General features: G+C 50.0%; 2 protein-coding genes and 1 long non-coding RNA gene across 8 annotated transcripts in view; 2 read left to right on the forward strand and 1 right to left on the reverse strand.

Annotated features, from left to right (window-relative positions):
- GARRE1 (granule associated Rac and RHOG effector 1) overlaps positions 1-10,613 on the forward strand; it is a 101,642-nt gene extending 91,029 nt beyond the window's left edge. For all 5 annotated transcript variants that reach the window (XM_055238768.1, XM_055238774.1, XM_055238769.1 and 2 more), the window contains 4 exons: positions 2,974-3,139; positions 4,109-4,246; positions 6,567-6,645; positions 7,696-10,613. In XM_055238768.1, coding sequence (XP_055094743.1) covers positions 2,974-3,139; positions 4,109-4,246; positions 6,567-6,645; positions 7,696-8,004 — 692 coding nt within the window. In that variant the 3' untranslated portion in view covers positions 8,005-10,613. The remainder of the gene's footprint in view (positions 1-2,973; positions 3,140-4,108; positions 4,247-6,566; positions 6,646-7,695) is intronic.
- LOC129460648 (uncharacterized) lies at positions 8,763-14,656 on the reverse strand. Its single transcript, XR_008650281.2, has 3 exons — positions 14,148-14,656; positions 13,825-14,048; positions 8,763-8,880 (listed from the first exon to the last, which is right to left on the reverse strand). It is a non-coding gene; the product is annotated as an uncharacterized lncRNA (long non-coding RNA).
- Positions 14,657-15,029: 373 nt separating this feature from the next.
- GPI (glucose-6-phosphate isomerase) overlaps positions 15,030-17,306 on the forward strand; it is a 56,348-nt gene continuing 54,071 nt past the window's right edge. Inside the window, exon 1 of one of the 2 annotated variants that reach the window (XM_055238776.2) lies at positions 15,030-15,166. The gene's annotated coding sequence lies outside the window, so the exon portion shown is untranslated. Of the gene's footprint in view, positions 15,253-17,306 lie in introns of both variants that reach the window. The other variant, XM_063614066.1, reaches the window with a different exon arrangement.

Below are 17,306 nucleotides of genomic sequence, written 5' to 3' on the forward strand. Positions count from 1 at the left end.
AAATAAAAAAGACTATCTACTAAAAGCTAATAGCAAATAGTGCCTTATATAATGAAACAAAAATCATTTCAGTTAATATCAGGAATCAGACAAGGGCAACTGTTATCACCTGTAGCATGTAACTTTGTCTTGGACTTCACAGCAAATGCAGCAAGACAAAAAGCAATGAAATAAGTGGTCTAAGCTTTGGAAAATGATAAATTAAGCAGCACATCTTTTTGCTGATAGTAGAATTGAACCCCCCCAAAAAAAACCCATCTAAAATTAGTAAGAGAATTTGGTAACGTAGGTACATGCAAACTTTTTTCTCTAATTAATTTAGCAAAAGGCGTACATAGAAGTAGAAAATGTATTTCATTCACGGGAGTACTGTGAAATGTTACAAATAAGTATAGCAAATACTTGTACAAGTAAATCACCACCAGAAGAGGACATTCCTTGCTGAAACACCCAGCACTTGTTACAGGAGGGAAGTTAATGCTGGGGTTAACACTCCTTTCTTCTACTATCAAGATTTGTAGACTACAAATCCCACTCTTTCCCTTCTGGGTGTTCCTTTCTGCCCCTGAAGTCCACGGTGTAGTTTTCTACAGACCTTGCCCCAAGGGCATAAGATCTGCATAGCCCTTGATGCAGATTAAGGAGGGGCACCCCTCTGGACAGAATCAGAGGGCGCCATCTATTGCCCCCGTCTGGATAGGCAAACTCAGTGCAGGATGGGGATCGGGACACAGGCCAGCATGACAGATCGTCTTGTGACAGTGCCTTAGGATAAGTTGATAATGGAATTGTGCCCTAGTATCTTCCCTAATTTTAAGCTAAAAAATGAATTGCTGAGTCACATTTGATTTATGATGCATGGATGCTTACCTGCCATATGTTTTTTTTTGACACTTTCTGTAAATGCCATCTGTGCTTTTCTCCTGTTTGTACTGCCCTGCATATCCCCGTTCAGCATTGCCAGTGTTTCCAGCCACCTCTTAAAGCATTCTGAAGTTTCATTTTATTCTTTGCCACACTTAAGGTGTTCAGATGGAATGAGCAAATCTCCTGTCCAATAGCCAGGAAAATACTAGATCAAACTTTAGCTCAAGTGGGATCAGCGTATAACCTCTATCTGGCTGACCCCAGTGCTTTGATGCTTTGTTAACGTTCAGGTTATCAGTTGGCCAAAGTCATCATCTGATTTTCTAAGTTGTTAGCTAATGACTCTAGGCTAGATACAGAGCACCAAGACACTGGACTTTTTTTGAGTTGAAGTTTTGCTCTTGTCACCCAGGCTGGAGTGCAATAGCGTGATCTCGGCTCCCTGCAACCTCCGCCTCCCAGGGTCAAGTGATTGTCCTGTCTCAGCCTCCCGAGTAGCTGGGATTACAGGTGCCTGCCACTACGTCCAGCTAATTTTTGGTATTTTTAGTAGAGATGGGGTTTCACCATGTTGGCCAGGCTGGTCTCGAACTCCTGACCTCAGGTAATCCACCCGCCTCGGCCTCCCAAAGTGTCGGGATTACAGGCGTGAGCCACCAAGCCCAGCCCAGTTTTTTATTTTTTTTTAATTTTTTTTTATAAAGACAGGGTTAGCTCTGTCTCTCAGGCTGGAGTGCAGTGGCGCAATCTTGGCTCACTGCAACCTCCACCTCCTGGGCTCAAGTGGTCCCCCCACCTCAGCCTCCCAAGTAGCTGTGACTACAGGTGCACACCACCACATCCAACTAATTTTTTTTTTTTTTTTTTTGAGACAGAGTCTCACTCTTTAGCCCAGGCTGGAGTGCAGTGGCATGATCTCAGCTCACTGTGACCTCTGCCACCTGGGTTCAAGTGATTCTCCTGCCTCAGCCTCCCGAGTAGCTGGGATTACAGGCGCCTGCCACTGCACCCAGCTAATTTTTGGTATTTTTAGTAGAGATGGGGTTTCACCATGTTGGCCAGGCTGGTCTCGAACTCCTGACCTCAGGTAATCCACCCGCCTCGGCCTCCCAAAGTGTTGGGATTACAGGCATGAGCCACCAAGCCCAGCCCAGTTTTTTTTTTTTTTTTAAAGACAGGGTTAGCTCTGTCTCTCAGGCTGGAGTGCAGTGGCTCAATCTTGGCTCACTGCAACCTCCACCTCCTGGGCTCAAGTGATCCCCTCACCTCAGCCTCCCAAGTAGCTGTGACTACAGGTGCACACCACCACACCCAACTAATTTTTTTTTTTTTTTTTTTTGAGACAGAGTCTCACTCTTTCACCCAGGCTGAAGTGCAGTGGCATGATCTCAGCTCACTGCGACCTCTGCTACCTGGGTTCAAGCGATTCTCCTGCCTCAGCCTCCCGAGTAGCTGGGATTACAGGCGCCTGCCACTGCACCCAGCTAATTTTTGTATTTTTAGTAGTGACAGGGTTTCACCATCTTGGTCAGACTGGTCTTGAACTCTTGACCTCGTGATCCACTCGCCTCAGCTTCCCAAAGTGCTGGGATTACAGGCATAAGCCACCGCGCCTGGCCCACACTCAGCTAATTTTTGTAGAGACGAGGTTTCGCCGTGTTGGCCAGGCTAGTCTCGAACTTCTGGACTCAAGCGATCTGCCCACCTCAGGCTCCCAAAATGCTAGGATTACAGGAGTGAGCCATTGTGCCTGGCTGATGCTAGAAATTTTTTAAGTAATTAGTATTTGTCTTTAAAATCTAGTCATGGGTAAACCAAACCATTTTTCTCTCTTTTTGTTTCTTTCACACTTAGCCTGCTTCTGTCCTAGGCATAGCCTTTCCTGACAGCCCTGGCACACACCATGCCTCAGCCCTAGGTGCAGCAAGTCCCATCTCCCCACAGCAGGGTGCTGGGCACAGCCTACAACCTACGCTGTGGGGCACAAGCCTGGCAGCTCCTCACTGCCTTTCATTGCATGTGTGACCAGCATGTTAGCAAAGCGTAGGGAAGGACCAAGAGGCCCGTTTGTCCTCAAACCCCATTTGTTCCTTTGTCCCAATGCAGTGGGCTCAGACCCAGAGTTTGCACGCTATGTGGCAGGAGTGAGCCAGGCGATGCAGCAGAAGCGGCAGGCCCAGCACAGTCGCCGGCCAGGCAACCCCCGGGGCAACTGGCCGCCTATGGATGATGCCCATCGGACCTGGCCCTTCCCTGAGTTCTTCACAGAAGGGTGAGTGCTGGGTACTGCAGGGAATCTGAATTTGAGACCCAAGTGTCCCCCGAGGGGCCTGTGAGAAGAGAGGCTCCTTGCCTGTGTGCATTCTTCTCAGGCAGTTCAATTCCAAGCCCCCATGTGAGAGAGTGACATGGGATTAAATCTTTAGGGGTCAGAGTCATGTGGCTGTTAGATGCCAAGCAGTGTGATGTGTCCCTGTGAACACGCCATTGGTATACATTCATGATTTTCAAAACAGACTCTTCAGCCCTAGACAAGGCTCTTACATGATGGTGCTTGTGAGGTAAAGGCATGTTTAACACCGCCTTTGTACTGAAATGAGTGTGGCTGCGAAGCCCACATGATTTATGGAATGCTGTCATTATAGCCTACGAAAAGCAAAAGTGTACAGTTGAGATTCTAGTATATTGAGAGAATTGCAAATTTTTATTGTAAAGACAACTGGGGATTTTTTTATATCCCATATTGCTACATGGTTAATAAATCTGGACGACTAAAGACCAGCTCAACTTTTTGTTTTTTTCTTATTTTTTAAATTTTTTTTACTTAAAAATTTTTTTTTCCTTCTATTTTTAAGTTCAGGGGTACATGTACAGGATGTGCAGGTTTGTTGCAAAGGTTAATGTGTGCCATGGTGATTTGCTGCAAAGATTATCCCGTCACCTAGGTATTAAGCCCAGCATCCATTAGCTGTTGTTCCCCATGCTCTCCTTCCCTTGTTTTTTCTAAAACAAATTTCATATACAAACCATAGGCTTCTTAGAGGAATAAAGGGAAGTGATGAATTTGTATTACTTTTGAAATAAGGCAAAGGAGGAAAACCTCACATTTTAAGGAGGGAGAGACAAGAGACCACTATTTGGTTATGGGATGAATGCAGGGTAAGGACTGCCCTTTCAGGGTGGGGTGGCGGGTGGTGGGGCTGCAGGAGGCCCTGGCCCAGCTTCTGTCTCCGGCTTTCAGGGATGGCCTGCACGGTGGCTGGTCAGGTGCTCAGGGAGACTCCGCCAGCTCGAGTGATGAGACATCCTCAGCCAACGGGGACAGCTTGTTCTCCATGTTTTCAGGGCCTGACCTCGTTGCTGCTGTCAAGCAGAGAAGGTATGAAGGGATTTCTAAACGAAGGTGGGGAGAGAGGGGCATGTGAATGCAACCCATGGCTCACTCCTTGGGAAAGCCAGGAGCCCAGTCACCCCCAGTCTCCCTGTGTGAGAGGAGGGGCTCTTCCAGCACTGCCTGGCAGAAGCCTCTGAAGAGCACCTGCAGGAGGCGGTTTCCACAAGGAAGAGCTGGTCTCGTCTTGTGCGGATTGATTTGGGAGATGGGGTGGCCGGTGCTGGTCTGTGCCTTACAGGAGGCACCCCTTTCTGTGGGAAGAGGAGCGCCTTGGTTGCGAGTTCTAATCTGGACTCACCAGTAGGCTCTGCAACCCTAGACAAGGGGCTGGCCCTCACTGACCCTCTGTCTCTTTATTCAAGATGGATAAAATGACCTCTGAATGGCATTTCAAAGTTGGGAAAAGTAGTAATACAGCTTTCAAAAGTCACAAAAATTAAAATGGGCTCTGAACTAAGAGGAGAGCTTGGTTAGAAATAAGTAGAGAAACTGCTGTGGATATGAGAAAGCAAGGTCAGGGTGGCAGACTAAGGACCATGGGCAGGAGTGGAGGGCACGCAGGGCTCCCAGGCACTTGAAGCCATGCTGTGGAGCAGAATGGGAGGCCGGGTTACATGGTCCTTGCTGGACAGGCCAGGCTCTGTCACATAGGCAGTGGGGAGCAGGTAGGTGAAGACAGAATGGTACTTGCACAGAAATGGGGTGGAGGGTGGCAGTGACCAATCACAAGCACACATTCAGATGCTTTCTGTCCGCACTTATAGTCCCAGCTACTCGGGAGGCTGAGGTGGGAGGATCACTTGAGCCTGGGAAGTTGAGGCTACAGTGAGCTGTGTTTGTGCCACTGCACTCTAGCCTGGGCAACAGAGTGAGACCCTGTTTCAAAAATCAAACAAAAAATCATGTCAGGTTAGGCTAGGTGCTCTGAAGGAAAATAAAGCAGGGTATGAGGGTAGTAAATGCAGAGAACAGGTGGATGTTCTATTTCCAGCACTTAGTTAATGAGGCTTCTGATGAGCAGAGAGCTGAACAAAGTGCGGCAGCAACTGGTGGGGAATTGGCAGTGGGGAAGAGTCAAGGATGACGTGCACGTTTTCCGCCCGAGCTTCTGTGAAGGGTGCCATGAACTGAGGTGCTAAGCCTGCAAGAGAAGCAAGTTTGAACTGGGGGTGGAGTTTGAGACTTCTTTTTCAGGCATATGACCTATTCGACTTCTAAGGAGTCACATCTGGCACCGTCTCTGCAGAGACTGTTGTCTGCATGCAGGAGTGCTGGCCCTGATCTGGCCACATCCTGCCTTTTTTATTCAACCTTGTAACAGACTTTTTCACGGGATTGGTAAAACGAATGGGCTTTAAGTCACATATCCTTAGTGCTTGGAAACAGTATCTCTCTTTTTATTTATTTTGAGATGGAGTCTCGCTCTGTTGCCCAGGCTGGAGTGCAGTGGCGTGATCTCAGCTCACTGCAAGCTCTGCCTCCCGGGTTCACACCATTCTCCTGCCTCAGCCTCCCAAGTAGCTGGGACTACAGGCACCCGCCACCACGCCTGGCTAATTTTTTGTATTTTTAGTAGAGACAGGGTTTCACCATGTTAGCCAGGATGGTCTCGATCTCCTGACCTTGTGATCCGCCTGCCTTGGCCTCCCAAAGTGTTGGGATTACAAGCGTGAGCCACCGCGCCCAGCTGGAAACAGTGTGTCTTAAATAAATTAACAAGAAGCTGGCCGGACTCGGTGGCTCACACCTGCAATCCCAGTACTTTGGGAGGCTTAGGTGGGCAGATCACCTGAGGTCAGGAGTTCGAGATCAGCCTGGCCAACATGGTGAAACCCCATCTCTACTAAAAATACAAAAATTAGCTGGGCATGGTGGCACGCACCTGTAATCCCAGCTACTCGGGAGGCTGAGGCACAAGAATTGCTTGAACCTGGGATGTGGAGTTTGCAATGAGCTGAGATCATGCCACTGCACTCCAGCCTGGGAAACAGAGTGAGACTCAGTCTCAAAAAATAATAATAATAAAAAACAAGCCAAGGAAGGTGGACTCAGCAGCTGAGTAAACCAGTGCCTGTCTTTGCCTGCCACCTCTACCCCCTGCCCCTCCACCTGCACTGGCCATGCAGGAGCGCCATCATTCACTGCTGGCTCCCCTTAGCCATCTTTACGCCATTGACCCAGGCAGGCTTCCTCCCCTCCTAGAACCAGGGCCTGGAGATGCTGGAGCCTAGCACTAGTGTGTACCCTGCAGGTGGGCTGGGCAGGAAGCCAAGCAATCACTGCCCTAAGCTCTTGGTTCTTGCAGGAAACACAGCAGTGGAGAGCAGGACACCACCACGCTGCCCTCACCGCCTCTCCTCACCACAGTGGAGGACACGAACCAGGTATTCAGGCAGGCTCTGTGGGCACAGACTTGGGCTAGCTTCCACAGCTGCAGTTTTCAGAGGGCCTCAAAGTAATGAGGGGTCTTCTTTGTGGTGATTAACTTTGTGTAAATGATTAGCCACCTCAGCTGACTCAGAGCCACAGGAAGCTCTATGGCTGTGCTGTCCAGTGTGATAGCCATTCACCACATGTGGCTATGTAAATTTAAATACAAATAAAAATTCCGGCCGGGTGTGGTGGCTGATGCCTGTAATCCCAGTGCTTTGGGAGGCCAAGGCAGAAGGATGGCTTGAGGCCAGGGGTTTGTGACCAGCCCGGGCAATATAGACACTGTCTCTGCAAAAAAATTAAAAGATTAGCCAGGCATGGTGGCATGCCTGTAGTCCTAGCTGCCCAGGAGGCTGAGGCAGGAGGATGGCTTGAACCCAGGAATTTGAGATTACAGTAAGCTATGATTGCACCATTGCACTCCAGCCTGGGTGACAGAGCAAGACTGCCTGTAAAATACTTTTTAAAGAGAATCAGCCGGGTGCAGTGGCGACGCCTGTAATCCCAGCACTTTGGGAGGCCGAGGCGAGTGGATCATGAACGAGGTCAGGAGATCGAGACTATCCTGGCTAACACGGTGAAATCCCATCTCTACTAAAAATACAAAAATTAGCCAGGCATGGTGGCATGCGCTTGTAATCTGAGCTACTCAGAAGGCTGAGACAGGAGAATTGCTTGAACCCGGGAGGCGGAGGTTGCAGTGAGCCCAGATCGCACCACTGCACTCCAGCCTGGGCAAGAGACAGACTGCATCTCAAAAAAAAAAAAAAAAATGATTTCCTCAGTTTGCACTAGCCACATGTGGCGAGTGGCTACCATACTAGACCGTATAGGCACAGAACATGGCTATCATTGCAAGAAGTTCTGTTGGACAGGGGTGTAGGAGTGAGTGGGGCTCTCACCCGGCTTCCTAGGAGGGAATAAGGGCCAGGGATCCGGGGAGGTGGGAAATGATGATACATTGCCCGAAATGCCACTAAGAACTCTCTTTTGTCTCTCAGGATAACAAAACCAAAACGTGGCCACCCAAAGCACCCTGGCAGCACCCTTCCCCACTTCCCAGCACGCTGCCCAGCCCCAGCGCACCACTCTATGCAGTCACCAGCCCTGGCAGCCAGTGGAACGACACCATGCAGATGCTGCAGTCCCCAGTGTGGGCTGCAACCAACGACTGCAGTGCCACTGCCTTCTCCTACGTGCAGACCCCACCACAGCCCCCACCCCCACCAGCACACAAGGCAGCACCCAAGGGCTTCAAGGCCTTCCCTGGGAAGGGTGAGCGCAGGCCAGCCTATCTGCCCCAGTACTGACCCCAGGCCAGCCAGCCTGCCTGCTTGCCCGCCCAGAGCTGTGGGGATGAGTGTCCCCACCCCAGGGCTGCCTAGCTGACACCAGCCCATCAGAGGACCAGTGCGCCCCATCCCAGGGAGGGTTCCTTGGGGACAAGGGTGGTTGGCAGCTCTGAGCCTTTAAACCTGGCTTCTGAAACGATGGCGGCATCAGAGCCCTGGAGAGCCAGCTGGAGACACAGGCGTCCGGCCTTTGGGGGCTTGCTAGGGAACCTGCATGCCTAATAAGCCCCGCAGGTGACTCCGATGCAGGCGCCACGGCCACACTTGAAGAAACACAGCTCTTGGGTTTTTAGTCCTGCTGTGTGTTGGAAAGACATCAGGCCTGAAAGCTGAGGGCGTAACTGACCATTTTTCGGAAACTCTCTCCTCCCTCCTCCACACCTTGAGTGATGACCACACCAATCACTGTATTTTATAGCTATTTTTTTCCTGTAGGTTTTTAGTTAAAAGATCTCCTGCCTAAAATGCATTGAATATTTTAAGATAACAGATATACTGGCTGGAGGTTTAACACTATCTTTATTTAAGCTTATACAAAATGGGCAAAATATAGAATATTTGTGATTGGAAGCAGTCACCTGGAGTTTCTGTGGGTGGACAATTCCTCGCCACCCAGCAGCACCCAGGGACTGCGGCCTTTCCCAGCTTTACGGAAGCAGGATGGTGGAACTTGTGTCGGAGGTAAACTGCTGAAGGTGCGTGGCGGTGGACCAGCCGGCTGCTGTCCATGTGCAGAGCAAGGCTGCACCTGCTGCCCTTCGATCCTTCCACACATGGCCAGGACACTGCCACAATCCTCGGGGTGTGGTCAAGGGGCACTCAGAGACACCTGCACTAGAAATTGCGTTGACGTTGTGAGCTGGCTCAGAAGACAAACCAATTAAGATGTAGATAGAAATTAAGGTCTTTTCTTTAAAAAAAAAAATCCACCTCATTTTCAGTTAACATGTGCCATTAAATAGGTAACATCCTGTGGATTTAGGGGTATTTTCCAGCCAGAATGGATCCAGAAGAATTGAATGGTGCTTAAATTGAGAAATAATAATAAATATATCTATATAGAATAGACATATCCCACTGTATATTAATTGAGGTTACAGAAAGTTCTTTATATAAAACTTATTTAAATTTTTCATATTTCATCTTTGAAAAAGTCTAATTGAGAAAAATCCATAATATTTTCTGGTATGAAAGTTTGACAGTATTAATATTTTTTTTATATTTTCTTAAATCATTAAACCATTTTAATATATGTTAACTACTAATAAATGGTTTATTCTTTCTAACTCCATATAAGCTTTTCCAGCAAAGATTGTAATAACACATTTATGTTCTCGTTTTTCTACAGATATAAGTAAATTTATATATAAAAATACCAAAAAAGAGGCCGGGCGCGGTGGCTCACGCCTGTAATCCCAGCACGTTGGGAGACCAAGGTGGGCGAATCACAAGGTCAGGAGTTCGAGACTAGTCTGGCCAATATGGTGAAACCCCATCTCTACTAAAAATACAAAAATTAGCCAGGCGTGGTAGCGTGCGCCTGTAGTCCCAGCTACTCGGGAGGCTGAGGCAGAAGAATCGCTTGAACCCGGGAGGCAGAGGTTGCAGTGAGCTGAGATTGTGCCACTGCACTCCAGCCTGGGTGACAGAGCGAGATTCCGTCTCAAAAAGAAAAAAAAAAAAAGAATAAAAAAAATATATATATATGTATGTAAACACACACACACACTAATTCGAGAGGACCCGTAGGGTGTCTGAGCCCAGCCACCTGAGTTTTTAGTACTGTGTTGTCAGGCTCTTCCCAGGCCTCAGGTGTTGTGTTGTCTTTTGTGCTGTGTGGGGATGCATTGCTGCCTGTATTTATGATCTTTTGCCGTGGTTCTGAGCATTCACCTCACCATGTTTACAAAGAACTGTTTTGTATATAGACATTTTCAGGCACGTGCTTTGCACCAACCCTGCGTGGCTCTTGTCTGTGTTAGCTGTCACAGTGTTCACACTAATCTCTGTTAAAGTTGTCTATGGCTGTTCTACTTGTAAGATAGTTTTCTATTTCCTTCAGTAATGTGTCCACAGTACCCTGTATTTCGAGTTCTATTATACTGAAGTACTCTTGTTTTAATAGTGCCTCTGCAAAGGCCTCACCTTGGACAGAGGTCAATCCTTGATGCCCCAGCACAGGTGACGTCGCTAATTGTCACTTTCCAGTTTGTTTTTCTCTATTAAGGAAGACATTTTCTAATTGCATCTCCATGGGCTGTGAGACTGTGTGAAGCCGTTTGTGTGGTCTCCATGTAGGTGCTGTGTTCCCGGCACCGCCTTGCTCTGAACACTGGTAATTCCAGGTGCTGCGCTTGGCAGAGGGGTCTCGCCAAAGCGCATGTGTGTGCGTGTGTGAACGTGTGTGTCCTTTGCATGGTTGGGCGTGGCTGTCTTGCTAGGGCATCAGCAGGACATTGTGTGTATAGTTACAATGCTTCCAAACTGGAACTCTACATTTTGTATCTTTTAAAGCTCCTATAAGTAAAATAACTATTGGCTTTATTAAAAATATACATTTAATAATACTTTGTATCCTTGTTTAAAATGAACTGCAGAGGACATTATGTCAAAAGCCCTGCCTGATTCATTGCTTTGAAAAGCTGCACACTGAGTTGGTTTTTAGGTCAGCCTGTCCTCTGATTCTAGCAAGGGGAAGACCACTTGGGATATTACGGTGAGCTGAAGTGGATGGGCAGCAGGGGAGAACAAGCAGCTACACCTCCCCTATTGGCTTCCCTAAGGCCCAAGCTGGTTTAGGCCCCGGTGCAGGGGGAGCCAGTGCAGTAGTGAAGGAGACGTCCTCTGCAAGGGTGCAAGCTGTCTGGGTTGGGATGCTGTGACTTGCCCAGCCAGCTTGTCCAATGAGGGGACCCAAGAATGAGGGCTTGTTTTACCCTCTCCCCAAACCAGGAACCCAATCTATGGCAGAGATACTGTGCCTCACAGGGATAAGAAGGAACTGTCTCTGCCGGCCGCAGTGGCTCACACCTGTAATCCCAGAACTTTAGGTGGCTGAGGCAGGTGGACCACAAGGCCGGGAGATTGAGACCATCCTGGCCAACATGGTGAAACCCCATCTCTACTAAAAATACAAAAAGTTGGGCATGGTGGCGTGTGCCTGTAATCCCAGCTACTCAGGAGGCTGAGGCAGAAGAATCGCTTGAACCAGGAAGTCAGAGGTTGCAGTGAGCCGAGATTGTGCCACTGCACTCCAGCCTGGTGACAGAACGAGACTGTCTCCAAAAAAAAAAAAAAAAACAGGCCAGGCACTGTGGCTAACGCCTGTAATCCCACCACTTTGGGAGGCTGAGGCAGTAGATCATGAGGTCAGGAGTTCAAGACCAGCCTGCCCAACATGGTGAAACCCCATCTCTACTAAAAATATAAAAAATTAGGTGGTGTGGTCGCAGGTACCTGTAATCCCAGCTACTCGGAAAGCCGAGGCAGGAGAACTGCTTGCACCCAGGAGGCAGAGGTTGCAGTGAGCCAAGACTGCTCCACTGCACTCCAGCCTGGGCAACAAGTGAGACTCTGTCTCAAAAAAGAGAAAAAAAAAAAAAAAAAAACAGGACCTGTCTCACTGGATGATGCCATCCTGTTAAGCAGAAGGAAGATAGTATCATGAGAACCACAAATGGAGGGCAGGTCACAGGAACATTTCAACTCATTTTCATTTACAGAAAGATAGCACCTCAGTGGAACCTTTTTTGATGACCTGAAGAAAATGGAGTAATGTGGGCATGAATATATAAGCTGCTGGTGTAGGAACCACTCTTCTTTCTGCCAAGGTGCCCTGAAGTTCAGCATGGGGACGAAGTCCCAGAGCCTTCCAAATGTACCTCAGGACAAAGTTGTTTAGTAACAGCCATGTTGCCTGAGAGTGCTCAAGAATACACTGGAAGTTCATATTAAAAAGCAGGGGCTGGGTGTGCTGGCTCACGCCTGTAATCCCAGCAATTTGGCAGGCTGACCTGGGAGGATTGCTTGAGGCCAGGAGTTCCAAGACCAGCCTCGGCAACATAGTGAGACCCCATCTCTTAAAAAAAAAAAAAAAAAGCCCATATTTTATTCAAGAGTGTTCTCATTTAACACAAGCACCCAGTTCTCTTGACTAGTTCTGATTCACAGCAGTGCTGGAGGCCAGAGGGCAGGAGTCCCGTAGCTCTGGCTGTGTGTGAATGAGTGGGGAGGGAAGCTGAGCAGATGCCACACCTGAGCTACTACTGCAAGGGCTTCACAGGCCTCGGCCCATCTGAGAAATGGGGGACGATGCGCAGGCATCTGAGGTGCTTGGGAGGCTTGTGACCTTCCTTTCCCACCTGGGGGCTCCTTGGATGGGGGGCTTCCAGTTTGGAGGCTGAGATGCTGCATGCCAACCATGCGGCTGTGAGGGGATGGCCTTTTGTGCACTGTGTGGCCACTGCTGTGACCTGGCTCCTGTTGTGGAGACAGGAAATAAACCTTCCCAGTGATCAGCTTCTCTACTGCCCAAAGGCATGTATGTGGATGTGGACAGCATGTCCGGCTACCTCCCAGCGACAGGTACCCAGGAGTCTGAGGCACCTCCAAGGGTAGACTCTGGAAATAACACATGTACCTAGCCTTACAGCACAGGGGTGAGCTCCTGGGCCCAGGCCTGTGTGTGTCAGTGAGGGGACTGGATGTTGCTTGTACTGGAATATTGACTTGGAGATGTGGGCCTAGGTGAGGGAGAAGGATTGTTTCAGGCATGTCACATTCAACATTCACGAATGTCACATAAGGGCTAGGCCCTTGCTAGGAGCCAGGACTGCAAAGATACAGTCCCTGCCTTTAAAACTCAGTATTTTAGGGGAGACAACCCATCTTCTCCGTCCTTGATAAGAGAACCACCATCCACCAGCAACCCAGTTGCTCAGGCTGAAATCCCAGAAGATATTCTTCATTCTTTTCCTCATTCAACTAATCAGCAAGTCCTTTAAGTGTATTCCCAAGCACACTCAAATTCCACCATGTTCTGGCCAGGCTAGGTGACTCACGCCTGTAATCCCAGCACTTTGGGAAGCTGAGGCGGGCGAATCACCCGCGGTCAGGAGTTCGAGACTAGCCTGACCAACATGGTGAAAACCCGTCTCTCCTAAAAAATACAAAAATTAGGCCGGGCGCGGTGGCTCACGCTTGTAATCCCAGCACTTTGGGAGGCCGAGGCGGGCGGATCACGAGGTCAGGAGATCGAGACCACGGTGAAACCCCGTCTCTACTAAAAAAAATACAAAAAATTAGCCGGGCGCGGTGGCGGGCGCCTGTAGTCCCAGCTACTCGGAGAGGCTGAGGCAGGAGAATGGCGTGAACCCGGGAGGCGGAGCTTGCAGTGAGCCGAGATTGCGCCACTGCACTCTAGCCTGGGCGACAGAGCGAGACTCCGTCTCAAAAAAAAAAAAAAAAAAAAAATTAGCTGGGCATGGTGGCGGGTGCCTATAATCCCAGCTATCAGGAAGCTGAGGCAGGAGAATCGCTTGAACCTGGGAGGTGGAAGTTGCAGTGAGCTGAGATCTCACCATTGCACTCCACCCTGGGCAACAGAGCAAGACTCCGTCTCAAAAAAAAAAAAAAAAAATTCCACCATGTTCTTACATCTCCACTGCCATCTACCTGGACTTCACCTGGCTCCTGCCTCTCCCCCCACAGCCTCAGGGTTTCCCATGCACTCTCCCCTACTTCCAAGTAGCCTTGCCATGTGTCCTCCAACTTGCCTACCTGTTGCTCCCAAGGCTGCTTGGGTCTCTCCATCGGTTTTCTGGGGTCAGAGCCCATCTTCCAGCCTGGCTTCGTTTCTCATGATAGCACTTAGCACTCTTCTGGAATTTTGTGTTTGCATTTGTGTCTCACTGCAATGAAGGCCCCATGAGAGCAAGGAGCAAGTCTTGTTCATGGCCACATGTGCAAGGTGCAGGACAGCTCCTGTGACCACCACAGTGCAACTTGAGACAGATGAAAGGACGAGTTGCTGGGGCCAGAACTTACGAATTCTAATACTGAGCAAAAAAATAGAACTAGAGGCTGGGTGCGGTGGCTCATACCTGTAATTCCAGCACTTTGGGAGGCCAAGGTGGGAGGATCACTTGAGCCCAGGAGTTCAAGACTGCAGTGAGCCGAGATCTTGCCACTGCACTCCAGCCTGGGTAATATAGCGAGACTGTCTCTAACAACGAAAAACAAAAACAACCAGACGAAAACACTCTCGCGTTGGGCTAAAAGAATACTATTAAATACATCACCGGGGCTGTCCCAGGACTGGGAGGGGATTAGCACTACGGTGGAGCTGCGGATAGGCCCAAGCAGGCCTCAAATAAATGTAAAGCTTTTTATTCTCGTGGAAACATCTATGTACAATGGGGAAAATGTTTTTAAGCATCTAGCAAAGGATTCACGGGGCTCTGGTAACGAAGCCCCGAAACGACAAGACTGGGTCGCGCAGGGTACGGCCAACACCGGGGACAAGCCCCCAGCCTCTTGCGGGCGCGGTGAGGAGGTGGCCCCTCCAAGCACCACTCCCGATGTGCGCATGCGCACAGCCGCCCCTACGCAGCGCGTGCGCACGTGCACTCACCACGTCCATCCCAGACGTGAGGACCCGGGTGTCTGCACGGCTCAGTCTCCACACCCCAGCGCCCTACCCTGCGCGGGGACATGCGCACAAGCGCGCGCCCTGCCCACCCGGACGTGCTGGCCCACACGCACACGCGTGCGCATTACCCCACCCCATCCGCGCCTGCGTTCAACCCCTCCTACACCTGCTCCGTGGCCTCCCCGGATACAATGAGCCAACCCCGGTAGCTCCACGGAGCCCCAGAGGCGTGGCCCCCTCGCCTTCGCCGGTCAACATGACTCAGCATCCTCGGTGGGCTCGCCTCCTCCCCGGAACAGCTGTCTAAAATCCATCGGCGTGGAAACGCCACGCCCAGCTCCCGACTCCTTCAGCTTCGGCCCCAGAACTGACCACCCCACCAATCCCCTGCCCCAGTCCCTCTGCCTTCACTCCCATGACCACCTGTGCTCCAGGGCCTGCCTGACCCCTGTCCAGCGGCCGTGAAGTAAGGTCTGTGATGTCTAAATGCCGATACCTCAGTTCCCCCATCTTTAGAACGGGGCTCTTGTTTGGAACTGTGCCCGCCACAGCCTGCAGTAAGTGCTAGCTTCATCAATACTCAGTGGCAGTCAATTGCTTTTCCAGGGCTGCCTTATGCTTGAAATTAAATCTTTGCTATCCAGAGTTAGGACTGTCCCCGGACTTCCTAACTTGCCTCTGCTGTCAGGTGTACCCTCTGGTCCGCTCCTCTCTCAAGGCAGATCATCTTGCTGGGGGCACGTGAAGGTGTCCGTCTCTGCAGCATGCTCTCTTGGAATTTCTGGGCTAGGTTTCCTTTCGATTCTCCTTGGTCAGTCCCTGGCCTGGGGGCATGACCCCTCCCAGCTTCACTGCCCCCCAGGATCCTGGGGATTCTGAGCCCTAAGCTCTGCGATTGGCAGGACTTGGCTCAGCATATGGTAGTGATTGTAGTGACGGTGGTAAACAACAGAATATAAAATGGCCAGGCACAGTGACGCACACCTGTAATCCCAACACTTTGGGAGGCTGAGGCAGGAAGATCTCTTGAGGCCAGGAATTTGAGACCAGCCTGGGCAACATAGTGCGACTCAGTCTCTACAAATAATAATAAGAAAATTAGCCGGGACAGGGTGGCTGTGCCTGTAGTTCTAGCTACTCAGGAGACTGAGGTGAGAGAATTGCTTGAGCCCAGAGTTCAAGGCTGCAGTGAGCTATGGTCATGCCACTGCACTCCAGCCTGGGTGACAGAGCGAGACCCTGTTTCAACTAATAAAACATAACTGGGATGATGAAGAGTGGAGAAAGGGATTGCCTGTTCCTGCACTTTACCTCCACCTTTTTCCTAGGACTGAAGAGGAACTGGCAGGCAGCACAGGGCTCAGAAAGGAACCAGGCAGCCTGGGTTGATTCTCTAGCTAAGAGCAGAGTGGCTTGTTTCACATTTCTTTCTTTCTTTCTTTTTTTCTTTTTTGAGACAGGGTGTCACTCTGTGACCCAGGCTGGAGTGCAGTGGCATGATCTCGGCTCACTGCAACCTCCGCCACCCGGGTTCAAGTGATTCTCCTGCCTCAGCCTCCCGAGTAGCTGGGATTACAAGTGTCCGCCACCACGCCCAGCTAATTTTTGTAATTTTAGTAGAGACAGGGTTTCACCATGGTGGCCAGACTGGTCTCAAACTCCTGGCTTCAAGTGATCCGCCCGCCTCGGCCTCCCAAAGTGTTGGGATTACAGGTGTGAGCCACGTACCCGGCCTTGTTTCACATTTCTTTCTTTTCTTTTTTTTGTGGGACAGAGTCTCGCTCTCGCCCAGGCTGGAGTGCAGTGGCATGATTCAGTTCGCTGTAAGCTCCGCCTCCCAGGTTCACGCCATTCTCCTGCCTCAGCCTCCCAAGTAGCTGGGATTACAGGTGCCCGCCACCACGTTTGGCTAATTTTTTTGTATTTTTAGTAGAGACGGAGTTTCACCATGTTGCTCAGCCTGGTCTCAAACTCCTGACCTCGTGATCCACCCGCCTCAGCCTCCAAAAGTGCTGGGATTACAGGCGTGAGCCACCGCGCCCAGCCTCATTTCACATTTCTTTTTTTTTTTTTTTGAGACAGAGTCTCGCTGTCGCCCAGGCTGGAGTGCAGTGGTGCCATCTCAGCTCACTGCAGGCTCCAAACCCCGGGGTTCATGCCATTCTCCTGCCTCAGCCTCCCGAGTAGCTGGGACTACAGGCGCCCGCCATCTCGCCCGGCTAATTTTTTGTATTTTTTTTTTAGTAGAGACGGGGTTTCACTGTGTTATCCAGGATGGTCTCGATCTCCTGACTTTGTGATCCACCCGCCTCGGCCTCCCAAAGTGCTGGGATTACAGGCGTGAGCCACGGCGCCCGGCCACTCATTTCACATTTCTTAACCTCTCTGTTAAATGGGGAGGACAACAGGGTATCCTTCATAGGACTGCCATGAGGGATCCATGGAAAGGATTTAGCATGGAGCTGTGCGCATAGTAAATCTGGCTGGAGTAGTGGCCATGTTGGTAGTATTGTAGTATGATGATGAATGGCTTTGGATTAGTAGTGACCTTTCTTCGTACTTTTCTGTGCTTTCTCCCTGTAGCCACTGTGACTTATGGCCCACCAGATAG

Source organism: Symphalangus syndactylus, chromosome 13 (genome assembly GCF_028878055.3).
Source record: "Symphalangus syndactylus isolate Jambi chromosome 13, NHGRI_mSymSyn1-v2.1_pri, whole genome shotgun sequence".
Classification (NCBI taxonomy): domain Eukaryota; kingdom Metazoa; phylum Chordata; class Mammalia; order Primates; family Hylobatidae; genus Symphalangus; species Symphalangus syndactylus.